We start from the raw sequence: 13699 nt of genomic DNA, 5'->3' as shown, positions 1-13699 counted from the left end.
TAAATCCAGGAGTCTTTGGCTGTGTCTCCTATCGCTTTCTATTTTATATCCTATAACTCAGGTTTAGATAGAAAAGCAAATATTTAGTAAATATTTTTGACTAATCTTGAACTAATTATTTATGATGATAATTAAAAATTTATTATCTACCTTATTTGAAGCAATTAATAAAATATCGGGAAAGCAAGAAGGAAAAATGAACATTTAATCCAAATAAATAAAAACCTAAAATAGCAAGAGGATCCACTTCATTTTGTTTTTCTTGACCTTAAAGTTTCCAGGGCGGAGTGTGTGTGTGTCACACAAAGACCTGTGAAGTCCTAGTTTTGAACCAGAAGTCAAAGAATATTAGGGTACATCCTATGACAAAGTATCTGGTAATGCAGCTACTGTGCTCTTTTGTTTTACCCTTGTTTCCATTTATTCACATATCTTGTTAGGCTGGAGTGCTTAGAAATAAAATGTATATAGTCAGGGTTTTTGCAATTCAATATGTGAGATTTTAAGGAAGCTCTATCATTAGGAATAATTGTACCTTTGAAATACTTCTCAGAAACACGATGCCCAGTTTACCGTCATCCAGCTAGTGGGGATGCTCCGAGGGATAGCGTCTGGCATGAAGTACCTCTCAGACATGGGCTATGTTCACCGGGACCTCGCTGCTCGGAACATCTTGATCAACAGTAATTTGGTGTGTAAGGTTTCTGATTTTGGACTTTCACGTGTTCTGGAGGATGACCCAGAAGCTGCCTACACAACAAGAGTGAGTAACTTGATGTTTTTTCCTTTTATCTTTGTTTTCCATTTTGTATTATGCTGACTTGCAAACAAATAGAAATCATGTCCCAAAATACTTTATCAATTATATCTTCCCCCAAAATGAAACTTATCCTTTAACGTTCCAATACTATTACTTGTCACTGGAAAATAGATGGTCATTGTTCACAAGGCGGGCAATGATTTTAATTCTGAAATTCCGTATATTGATTTAATGCTTCTACACCTGAAAAGGCAGCTAGGTTCTCACATGCCTGAAGTCTTGGTGTTTTTGTGTTTACCTATCTTTTCATCGTGGTTGAGCCACTTATAGTAAGCAAATTGGGTAAATTCTCAGTACCCCCATGAAGCTACACATAATTTTAAAGCATTTTAAAATTTACGTTTACGTTAAGTACCACATGTTCAAATTATAAGAATTTCAAAACGAAGCAATAAAAAGGAGAAAAGTCATCCATAATTGTGCCACCCACATAAAATATTTGTAACTTTGTCAGTCAATTCTTCCAGATTTTTTCTGCATTCCTATATATACACACATATGCCTGAATCCAAAATTAAAATAGGATTATTCATAATATGACTGGATAGCCTGTTTTCTCCTTAGCAATATACCTCTTGAATATATTTTACTGTCAATAAATGATGTTTAGGTTTTCATTTTTAGCAGTTTGATGTATTTTATTTTCTGGTTGTACCATTTTTTTAACCCAAACTTTAATTATTGGACAAATTGTTATTATATCTAGTTTTTCAATATTTTATACAAATGTATAAAATGATTCCTCTACATTTCCTAATTGTATGAGTCTGATGATTTCCCTACGATATACTCCTAAAAGTGGATTTTCTGTGTCAAGGAGTCGGTGCCTATTTTAAAAGGACACTTCACTGCACTCCTGATAAAAGTAGGTATTATCATTATTTTTAATGTTTACTTACTTATCATTTGTGAGAAATTGTATATAACTTTTAATTTGCATCTCTTTGATTCAAAATGCATTTGATTGTTTCTTCATATATTTACTGGCAGATTTCTTTGAAGTATCATTTCTTTGGAAAAATTTTTTCATGGCAGAAAAATGTTTTTTTTAAAAACTGCTAATGATACTACTCAAAGATAACCAGTTTTAATGTTTTAATTTTATCCTTTCAAAATGTTTTTCTATGTATTTTCATACATAAATAATTCCTAACTATGCACATAGTTATAAAAATGGATCATACAATATGAACTGATATATAAAATTATTTCCGCTTATCAATAAATCCAGTATTTTCTTTATATATAAATTCAGTGTTTTGCAATCTACTTTTTTAACTTAAAATATAAAATATGGAATTGTCCAGATGATTAAATATTCTTTTTATTACATCATTAAATAATGTATAGTACTCTATTTTATGTGTCTAATTTATTTCACCAATGCAGTATTAATTAGGCAGAATTCCAATGTTTTGATACTATTAACATTACTTTGATATCAACCTTGTTATGTAGTTTATGTCTGTTCATAATTGTGTCCTCAGGAAAACTTTCTAGAATCAAAATTCCTGAGTCAAAATGTGTGCCAGTATGTGAGGATTTGGGCATACGAATTGCCCTGTTGTTTTCCATATAGTTTGTTATCGATTTTCGCTCTTAGTGGCAACAGATAAAGGAGCCTGTTCCTCATTCTCTCACCAGCCAAAGAACAGGCAATTTTAAAAAACAGTCAATTCTGCTGTATTCTGCTTGTTTTAATTTTAAAGCTTATTACTCATTGCAAAAACAACTCATGCTTTTCAGAAATCACTAATCTCAATAGCTCCACTAACAACCACTAAGATTGTCACCTGGCATCTGTATCACTCTCTGAGAAAGAGCCCAAAGCGCCAGACCAAGTTTCATCTACAAATGAAAACACAATGAAGCATCAGAAGCCTGTGTCCTGGGCTGGTCCTAGAGGCCCTGACTGAGGAGCCAGAGCTCTCCTGCTGGCTGCATATATCGCACCCTTGCCTGTATTTCCCATTTTCAATTAGACTCTCGCTTTGTTCTTGAATGCAAGTATTTTTTAAAAAGGTACCCTGCATAAAATGTTGTTCTCAGGAACAAAGTTCATTAGGTTAAGAGCAAGAGAAAAAAAAGAAAATTTTATATCCAGCAGCTAGCTGAATTAAATTTATAACAGTGACTATGACTACTCAGCTCTGAAAACTTGATGAAATTGCAAATCGTGGGTAGATATCGCGATAGTGCTTTTTAGTGATCCTTCTCTGATCTCCAGAAAAATTAGTCAGCCAGCATTCTGCAGCCAAGCATCACTTTTAAGCATAATTTACCACCCCAGGACACATTATACGCAACAGATGATATTTTTATTGTTTTGAGGAATGTTTTTTATTCTCCTCACTGCTACTCTGCCTACTAAAGATAAACCTCATGAACTTCTGCTACTGTATGGTTTGTTTTTGTTTTTTTTAATTTTTTTAAAGGTGTTATTTTTTTCCTTTTTCTCCGCAAAGCCCCCCAGTACATAGTTGTATATTGTTTGTTGTGGGTCCTTCTAGTTGTGGCATGTGGGACGCTTCCTCAGTATGGTTTGATGAGCAGTGACATGTCCACACCCAGGATTCCAACCAACGAAACACTGGGCCGCCTGCAGCGGAGCGTGCAAACTTAACCACTCGGCCATGGGGCCAGCCCCTATTGTATGGTTTTTAACACACTCCATGAAAAGTATCATTCAGTCTGACATTGTCCTTATTACAGCAGTCACTTTATGTAAGAAATATATCCAGTTTTAGTAAAAGGTATGTGATTAAAAGGACTTTATTTGAAATATTAACTTTCTGGTAATTCAGTCAGGTTCTAATCTCCATGCCATATCTCATTGTTAAACAAGATCATCCTTGGTCTCAATACTAGTCTTGATTTCTAGGATACTTGAAGGAACAATTTCTCTTGTAGGAACTTGAAAACTTCATCCAAATCCAGATTGTCCACTCTCTGGAGAATATACTGGGTTGACTTTCAGAGCTTCTTATATACTGATTGTTACCTTGTCAGGACCAAGTGATCCTGAAGATCACTTCTTGAACCTTAGTAGAATGGTTTTGCTGTATCAGAATTTCTCTCCAGCATTTGTGAACTAAAAGTGCAACCAGCTCTTTGCATTTGTATTTCAGTCTCAGAAGATTCTTTAAAACCACACCAACCAAGTGGTCTCGTTCCCTACCAATAAATAGCTGTTTCGCGTTCTTCACGTTCATCCTTGTATTTCCTGGGAACTCCTTAAAATGTCTGTGGGGATCCTGGCTTCCTTCTGAGAAGCCATAATTTGCATCTGCATGTCTAGAATAATTTAGAAATCTTTGATTTAATCTCCCACAATAAGCCTTCTTTGGTACAATAATTTTATAATTTATCCTAAAATACAAGGTACGGTTGTAAAGTAATAGGGCTGCTGTTTCGTTTTTTGAACACACTGAAACCACTGAGTGAGTGTGGCCATACTGAGTTGTGTTTTTGGGAACATGCCCTCATTGCAGGAACACTGCTATTGCACAAAATGTTTCAGGACTTCCTCTTTTGAAATTATCTTTAAAACTACATTGTGAATGATACCATCACTGCAGACTGTTTAACATAAAATCTCTGGTGTCAATAAGCTTATAGTTAGTAAGAAAAGCAGCATAGGGGCTGGCCCAGTGGCACAGCCATTAAGTGCGCAAGTTCTGCTTTGGTGGCCTGAGGTTCACTGGTTCGGATCCCGGGTGTGGACATGGCACTGCTTGGCAAGCCATGCTGTGGTAGGCATCCCATGTATAAAGTAGAGGAAGATGGGCACGGATGTGAGGTCAGGGCCAGTCTTCCTCAGCGAAAGAGGAGGATTGGCAACAGATGTTAGCTCAGGGTGAAACTTCCTCATAAAAAAGAAAAGAAAAGAAAAGCAGTATATTATTGTATAGTAAAGTCTGTTTTTATAGCCAAAAATAGTATTATCCAGCTTAGACATAGATCTTATTTATTTGGTTTAGCATGCTATGATTATAGTTATTTCAGAAAAACAAGTTTACCATTTAAAATAGTGTGTCAAGGCCCTCTTTTGGGTAAACACATTCTGGTTAATGTGCTTTAAAAAGCCACTCATGTTACTTTAGCCACTCTGGACGTGTGTCACCCAGCATCAGTCATCAGTCCGATTCGGAAGTTAGCATCCAGTGCCTCCTGGCATCAGACCTTCCCGGGTTGCTCCTCTGGAAGCAGCTGCCGGCAGGGAGGGGGTAGTTGCACTAAGACCAAGCAGTGGGTAGCACACTAGAACAGAAATCATATCGGCTGATTCTGTACGTAAAACGTCTTAAACTGGAGGGAGCATGTAAGCAGTTGAGAAAATACTTGGTCTTAAAACTCACAACAATTTGTCAGACGTGACCCATGCTGCTTTTGATAGTGTCTCAAGTATGTCTCCAGCTTTCCTTTCTACGTCCTCGATAGATGCCTGAAAAGAAAGGGTAGGCTAAGTTGACAATATACACTTTTTTGTGTTTTCTTTTATCATAAGGATATTGAGTAGGAAACCAGATTTTTCTTCCATATTCACTTCTGGTTATTTCTCCCTGTTACTCACTACTGAATTATGCAAAATTCCAAACATTGACGCTTTCCATTACAGTGTCATGATGCATGCTGTAACCTTTGTAGAACCCCACTCTACATCCGTGGGGTGTGGACAGTGAGAAAGGTGTCATCTTATAGTATTATGATGAAAATAGTTCAATCTTGTGGACTCACTGAAATGCTCTTGGGGACACTCAGAAATGCTTGGTTGACACTTTGAGAATCACTGTTATAGATACTGTATCAGGAAAAACACCCTTAAAACTAAATAAATATTTTAGTAGTTATTGAATGATACAAAATCTGACTTGTGATGTGGTATGATGTGATAGCACCTGTTTGAAGAAAAGCCTTGAAAGCATAACTGTAGCTGCATACAAAGGCTGCGGGTCACCGCAAAGGCCCGGATTTCACTGGGGATGGGTGTGAGTGGAGCGTTGAGCTCTGCAAATTTAACCGTCAGAGAACTTTTGTTGTTGAGAAAAGCAACGAATTCCCTCTCTTTGGTTTCCCATCATGTGAATTTCAAAGTATAGTTATGACTTGCTTCTTTTTTTGTGTGCACTGAACTGCTAATTTACTTTATTTCACTCTAACAGAACCATGGCATTATTGGTGAGAACTATTTACCAGTGAATAACTTTTCAATCCTTCCTCTTATGAAATTTCCTTTTAAACAGATTAGCATTTTAATCGTGCATCTGTGCATATGAACATTCTTACATTCATATATTGAAATAGATGGGATACAAAATTCCAACATGATAATGCTTGATTTGCTGTTTTGTACAGGATCAAGCTAGAGAAAATAGAGATTTTTATCTAATTTATATTTGTGTCATATAAAACCAATCTAATTCTCAAGCCCCCAAATTCATTTTAGGAGCATAATTACCACAGAAACTGATTTGGGAAATTTGAGAAAACCAAATGATCTGTTCCTGGTTCTATTCTTCACTGTTAAATTTCTTCGTCATATTTCTGTTCTGAAGATGCATGCCGAGTGCTTACCCATTGCACGTTTACATTGCATGAGAAGGTTCTGCCTTTTGTTACATTGCTCTATGGCCAATTAACATCTATTTAATTTTTAGAAGATAAAACCAACTGAAAAGTTATCATAGGCATTATGTGTCAAGTAATAGGAGAAAGAAATCCTATTTTAAATAATAACTTATTTGGTTTTTAGCTCTGTCACTCTGCCAAGTTGGTGACAGAAATAGTCTAGTACAACTTTGTCTTATCTAATTTCATTTGCAAGATTAAAAAAAAAGTGGCTAAAGCAAGTGGTTAAAAGCTAAGTCGTTGGGACAGACCTGGTGGCATAGTGATTTAGTTCATGCACTCTGCTTTAGGGGCTTAGGGTTCATGAGTTCGGATCCTGGGTGTGGACCTACACACCACTTGTAAAGCCATGCTGTGGCAGCGTCTCACATACAAAATAGAAGAAAACTGGCACAGATGTTAGTTCAGTGACAATCTTCCTCAAGCAAAAAGAGGAAGATTGGCACAGCTGTTAGCTCAGGGCCAACCTTCCTCACCAAATACAAAAGAAAGAAAGAAAAAAAGCTAAGTGGTTAGAGTCTCCTGTTCAGGATAACTCTGTTCTAAGAACATACGTAGTAGAAAACATGAGCCTTTGCTCTGCACTATTCCCAAGGTATAAAAGTTATGCATACCCAAAACTGGTAAGATACAAAAAGGCAATTATATTATTTTGATAGGTGATGTATTTCATGTGTCATTTACACATGAGTAAAAAAAGCTGTTCGTAAATATCTAATCAGTGGCCTCCATATAGTAATGTATTTTAAACTTTGGATAAAAATAAATGATGTCAATCATGAATTTATTCCCTCCTCTCTTAGGATCAGTTTGAATATGCCTTTTGTAGCTTCACAAAGTAAAGCCATGTATTCAAAAATCAGAAAAACTCTGCCAGATTTAGCAATCTCAGTTATCAATGTTGCATCAAAACTTACTGAGAGATCTAGTACCTTCTGGTCACTCATTTCAGAGAGACGGGTAGCAGGAACATTTTAACATGTGAAAACAACCTGTTCAGATCCAGTCACAGCTGTGACTGTGGAGTGGAACACGGTGAGGAAGCCGTATGTAAATGTATTCTGCACAGTCTCTAATGGGAACTGTTTCCTCTAAAATGCATCATCCATTTGTTCAACAAATACTGGAGCGCCTACAGGACCCAGATGTAAATCACACCCAGCCCTGAGCCAGGTGCTTACACTCGAGAGTGGGAGTTCAGGTAACAAACAGGCCAGTGGAGGCGGAGCAGGGCAGGGGGTCAGACAGAGATGGGGCGGTGTACGGGGCTCCTGCTTTAGATAGGATGATCAGACAGAGTTTCTCTGATAAAATGTCTAGGACAGAGAACTGGTGAGACTGAAGGAGAAAATAATGTAAATATTGAGGTTAATCGATCAGATTCATTTTGCTTTAACTAATTTTCAATTTAACAAAATAATTTTAAGCGTTGCTCCAATTCCAACAAGCTCACTTTACAGGAAGACAAATTAAGTAGTCAGATTAATGATTTAACTCAGACTTAAACATCAGGTTAGCCAGCCCTGCTGGTCTACTGGTTAAGATTCGGCAAGCACCATGGCCCCTGTTTGTTTCCTGGTCAGGGAGCCACACCACCCGTCTGTCGGCTGTCATACTGTGGTGGCTGCGTGTTGCTGTGATGCTGAAAGGTCTGCCACCGGTATTTTAAACACCAGCAGGGTCAACCATGGTGGACAGGTTTCAGTAGAGCTTCCAGACTAAGACAGACTAGGAAGAAGGACCTGGCCACCTACTTCTGAAAAAACTGGCCATGAAAACTCTGTAAATAGTAGGGGAGCATTGTGTGATACAGCACCGGAAGGTGAGAGGATGGCAGGAAAAGACTGCACAGGGTGCCCCTCTGCTGTCCACGGGGCCTCTGAGAGTGGGAGTAAACTGGGCAGCACTAACAACAACGACATCAGGCCAGTAGGGACGGATTCAGTCTGCAGTGTGGTGAGCTCTGGAAGCTTAGGAAAAATCACTTCCTGAGATTATTTCCAGTTCACTTGTGACTATCCCACATTTTCAAACATGTGATGACACATTGCCTGAAGCTTTTCCTGGGTACTCTGAAGCCATTGACCAGGCCCAAATTCCTTTGGCATTGGGAGGTACACGCCATCCTAATCCAATCTCACCACTGAAGGTCTGGAAGGGCTAATAATGTGACTCATTCCTGTCCTATCACCTTTTTTCAACCATAATTCTTTATGTTATAGTTCAAATCTGCTTCCATCATTTGCTAGCCATAGCTGTGGAACTGCTCATATTTCAGGCAGTGATTTGCTAAACACAGACATACAAGGGAGCCCTCGGCATGGTGTCTAATCAGATTGTCTCAACAGATATTTATAAGCTTCTGAGCCTATCATTTCATTTTTTCTTATTTTTTCAATCATCCATATTACACAAATCAAGTTTACTCAAATGATGCTCTTTTTCTTAGTTAATTACTAGAATATATGTAATACTATTTCTTTTATTATTTTTATTGTAAATATTTAGTCTTCCTGCTATATTAAGTAGATCCTTCTGAGTTAGTTAACATATTGCTTCTTTGGAAATTGTGTTCAGAGAGCTAAGAATTTAGACTTTCAAATGAATTTCTGTAAACTTTTTTAAAAAATTAGGGATCGAGTATATATAAAATAGAAAGTTTAACATTTAAAACTTCGCTGAACTTTGCAAGGAACTATACCCGTGTTAGGGGATATGTTTAGCCTGATCTCTGAGTTTTGCATTGTTTTTTTTGGAGAGAGTCATACATCAGATGACCTAATTTTATGTTGTACCATATGTACATGAAAGTAACAGAAATGTTCTTTATTGATATGTTCTTCCCTGGATAGCCAGCACTACTTAGAGCAGAATGTGAAGATTTTCTGTGTTTCTAGAAATTCTTAGGCATTTCAGAGAATGTTGAAAAGTCTCCAAAGTTAAGGGACGGGCTTTTGCTGCCCTAGAGATCATCTCTGACCTCTTGCGGCAGGCGGCATCTGCAGGAGCAGCTCTCCCCCTGGCTTTTAGATTTGAGCCCTGGGGAGGAGAACAGATGCCTCCCCTGTGGGTCTCCCTGGATTACCCTCACCTGTTCCCTACTATTGTCTAGAGTGAGAGGAGTTTACTCCCTGACAATGCATAGGTGCTGAATCCCTGAGCCAAATGATTTCTCTCTGTAGTTTCACTTCTAACCTGAGAAGCCAGTGTTTGCCACCAGGTTAAACCCTCAATTACTTAGAGTTTACTAAGATAAACTCTCTCAAGTCCTTTGTCACTCTAAGTATGACCTAATAGAGCTCACAAGCAGGCAGTGTGAATGGTGGATCAGCAAAGCATTTCCTAAATCAGCAGTGAGAGACTTGTATATATAATTAGCAGAAAAATTGGGGCAGGTTTGGGATATTATGCCTCAATGTCCAGAGATTTCAGCAATTATACTTTTCTTTAGAAATCAAGTCTTGAAGCCCCGTAACTCATATTGAATGAACTGATTTCAGTTAAGTGTCTGAAAAATTCAGACTTTTAGCCAAATGTCTCGTTTGAACTGCCTAAATTCATTAAGCTCGGGGAACTGAATTGCAGCATCTTTTGAGAACAGGTTTGCTGTCTGATTCCTCCCGTAACTGCTGGTTCTGGACAAAGTGCAGGAGGTTTTGGACTACTTCGACTACTCCTGGATTAGGGTTCAGCAACTGTGAAACGCCTCTGCCCAGAGAACCCCCGGCGCCTTATTGTACCATTTTAGTCTTTTCTTTTAACCTTCCTGTAAGAATTCCATGTGGTAAATCCAGACATGACACCCAATAGATATGCAGTTTAATCTAAAGCGAGGATCATCCTTAAGAGTGCAAAATAATTAACATTGAAAATGTCAGCACCCTTGATATTCATGTAGGTTTAAGATAGAAATAAGAAAGTGGAAAGAGCTATAGTTCATAAGTCAGAAAGCAGTCAGAGATAGATAAAACTTAACATAAAGTCAAATTTTATGTTTCCCATGACTCTTAGTTTATAAATTACAAAATATCTACACAGAGAGGTCAAGAAACTTGGCTAAAATTAAATAGTAGGTTCATAGCCAAGCCCAGGAACCAAGACTCCTGATTCCTACTAAACTTAAGAATCCAAATGGAACTAGTGAACAGAGCGCCCCTGCAGCCCCAAATACTGAGCTCTGCATAGCTGAGACCTCAGCGCAGGGCGGGGCTGGCTCTACGTTGCACACTGCACAAGTGGGGAACAAACATTCGCTCCTGAGTTTTGCAGTGTAGATTAGAGGTCCCTCTATAATTGAGGTCTTAGACACTCCATATGCTATGATTCTGGGCTTCCTCCAGGCAACTGGAGACTTTTCTCAAATATGTGAATATCTGGAGAGCTTCCATGTGGATATGTAAATGATTCTTTTTAAGTTCTCTTTGCTTTAAAATCATTTTAAAGTCTTTGTAAAAAATACATCTCCATAAATTATTTTTACAGTTACTGTGCTTTACAATATTCACAATGCCTAGTAACATCTTAGCAACCAAAATTTAAATTGCCAACTGATTTCAAAGTTGTAGCTCATTAACAACAGTTACATTACAATCCTTTTACTGTGGCAAGAAAGAAGTAATGCCAAATGATGGCACCATTTTTTCTCATTAAATCCAAATTTTGGGATAACCTTTTGAAGGATGTGTTTGGCAGTTATTTGAAAAGCATCTAAAATTTAATAATTCCCCTCACATATAGAAACTGGGAAAGCAATTCTGAACTTGAAAAAGAAAGAAAAAGCAAGTCAAGCAATATAAGCTTGAATTTGTTGGGGTGGGAGGAGGGAGGGAGAGAAATTTTGTGATCAAATCAAGAGAGAAGTATGAATAAATTCTGCATTACTTCTAGGAAATTTGGTGAGTCAGGCTCTTGTATATTTAATTTATTTTACTTTGATAGTCTCAGACCTACGGATGCTCAGCTTGAAGGTAGAGAGTCTTATCATGAAGTGCAAGTTAGTTAAAACTAAAATTTATAGGACCCAGCTTTTTTCACTATATTTCAGAACCAAATTGGGCCCTCACGGGCTCATGCAGTGTCTCACATCCAATGGGATGGCATTTATGAATTTTAGCCCTGCCTAGCGTTTGCTGTTGGAGTAAATACTTATACTTATTTCTTATTAAAATCTTTGATCATTGATGCCGCCATGTGGTAAAGAAGTTGATGCTTAATTTGTAAGTCTAATTTAAATTTCATTAGCAATAGGAAGTTATCCCCTTTTCAAAAAGAAAAACAGGAAAAAAATAAAATAAAACATGGAAAAATAGAGAGAAAAATCTCAAAGGGGGGCTGTTATATTTACCAAAACCCAGGTATCAGAAGGTTAGCGCTGATGTACTTGGCCCTTACTTTTCTAAACTAGAAGAGGAATGAAAATATCCATTGAGGGTGTGCCAAGGGTAGAAAAAGAAAAAGAGAGAAAAGTTAATCCCACTTAGTCTGCACAAAATCCCAGAGAAATCCTGGACCTCATTTGAATTATTTTCCCATGATGAGCAAGGTTTGTGACACACCATCTAAAGCAGTAATAGGGATGATTTGCTCCCCAGGGGATATTTGGCACAGCCTGGAAACATTTTGGTGTCACAATTGGGGGTATGCTCAAGTAATGTGCTGGGTAGAGGCCAGAGATGTTACTAAATATCCTGCAGTGCACAGGACAGCCCCACAGCAAAGAATTAATCTGGTCTAAAATGTCGCTAGTGCTACTGTAGAGCGTCCTTGTTCTAAAGTTATCCAACACATGTAAAGAATGGGAATGGGGATCAAATGTCCCTTTCAGTACTTTATAATTTCTCCTATCCATACTGGACTGCAAGTCGCATGGGTCAATGTGGAATACATTGCCATTTGTGAAAAAGTCTGCAACGGACTAGCCATCTGCCAGCAGGTATCCTAGAATGTTAAACTTTGGGATATCACAAACATAATCCAACAGATAGTAAGCCCTTCATTCCTGTTAAATTTTATTCTCATTTGTTTTGATCTAACACTTGAAATTTATAATTTTGCCCCCAATGGCCTAAATTTTAAATATGGCGGCTTTGTTTTTGATGTTTTGACTTGACTTTATCAGGATGTCGTTGGAGTAAACTCATAGATAGGCACACCACCTAACAGGTAAGCATATCACATGCTTTCAGTAAGTGCGTGAGTCTTACCTACGCGTAATTATTTTTCATGTTTCAAAATTTTACTTAGCCCCATCCTACAAAGGAATGAAGTAATATTCATGTGCATGGATTAAAAAATATTTAGTAAACTATTGGTGGTATTTTTGGATTGTTAAAATACCTACAACATTAATATTGAGACAATTGATATAGGAGGCATATTGTTTGTACAGTCAAATGAAAATCTTTATAGCATTCCCCAAATTCTAAAATATTTAATCCATACAACATCCTGTGAGATATTTTCATAATTTCATAGATACTGTAAAAAAAAACCTGATGCTTAGAGATTCTTGTATTTACTATCATTATAGAGCTAACAGCATTATTAAGTAGTAGCATAGGGGAAAGAGGAGGACATCAGGAAATAGAATGATTTTTTTTAATGGTTTTATTTTATTGCATTATCATTGGATTATAACATTATATAGCTTTCAGATGTACATCGTAATATATTTCAAATTCTGTGTAGATTACATCATGTTCACCACCCAAAAACTAATTAGAGTCCATCCCCTCACACGTGAGCCTAATCACCCCTTTTGCCTTCCCCCTCCTTCCCCAATGGTAAGCACCATTCGTTTGTTTGTTTGACATTGTTTTTATCTTCTACTTATGAATGAGACAATGCAGTATTTGACTTTCTCCCTCTGACTTATTTCACTTCGCATAATACCCTCAAGGTCCATCCATGTTGTCACAAATGGCCAGATTTCATCAATTCTTATGGCTGAGTAGTATTCCATTGTGTATATATACTACCTCTTCTTTATCCATTCGTCCCTTGGTGAGCACTTAGGTTGCTTCCAAGTCTTGGCTATTGTGTATAATGCCGCAATGAACATAGGGGAGCATGTATCTTTATGCATTTGTGTTTTCAATTCTTTGGATAAATCCCAGCAGTGGGATAGCTGGATGATATAGTAGATCTAGTCTTAATTTTCTGAGGATACTCCATACTGCTTTCCACTATGGCTGTACCAGTTTGCACTGCCACCAGCAGTGTACGAGTGTTCCCTTCTCTCCGCATCCTCTC

The 13699-nt window shown here is 37.5% G+C and overlaps 1 protein-coding gene across 2 annotated transcripts in view; it reads left to right on the top strand.

Moving 5' to 3' along the window:
* Positions 1-13699, top strand: part of EPHA3 (EPH receptor A3) — a 368458-nt gene that overhangs the window by 319887 nt on the left and 34872 nt on the right. For both annotated transcript variants that reach the window (XM_001501427.7, XM_005606092.4), the window contains exon 13: positions 554-763. In XM_001501427.7, coding sequence (XP_001501477.3) covers positions 554-763 — 210 coding nt within the window. The remainder of the gene's footprint in view (positions 1-553; positions 764-13699) is intronic.

Source organism: Equus caballus, chromosome 26, assembly GCF_041296265.1.
Source record: "Equus caballus isolate H_3958 breed thoroughbred chromosome 26, TB-T2T, whole genome shotgun sequence".
NCBI classification, from domain to species: domain Eukaryota; kingdom Metazoa; phylum Chordata; class Mammalia; order Perissodactyla; family Equidae; genus Equus; species Equus caballus.
The sequence above is the reverse complement of the archived record's forward strand: the minus strand, read 5'-3'. Positions and strand labels throughout refer to the sequence as shown.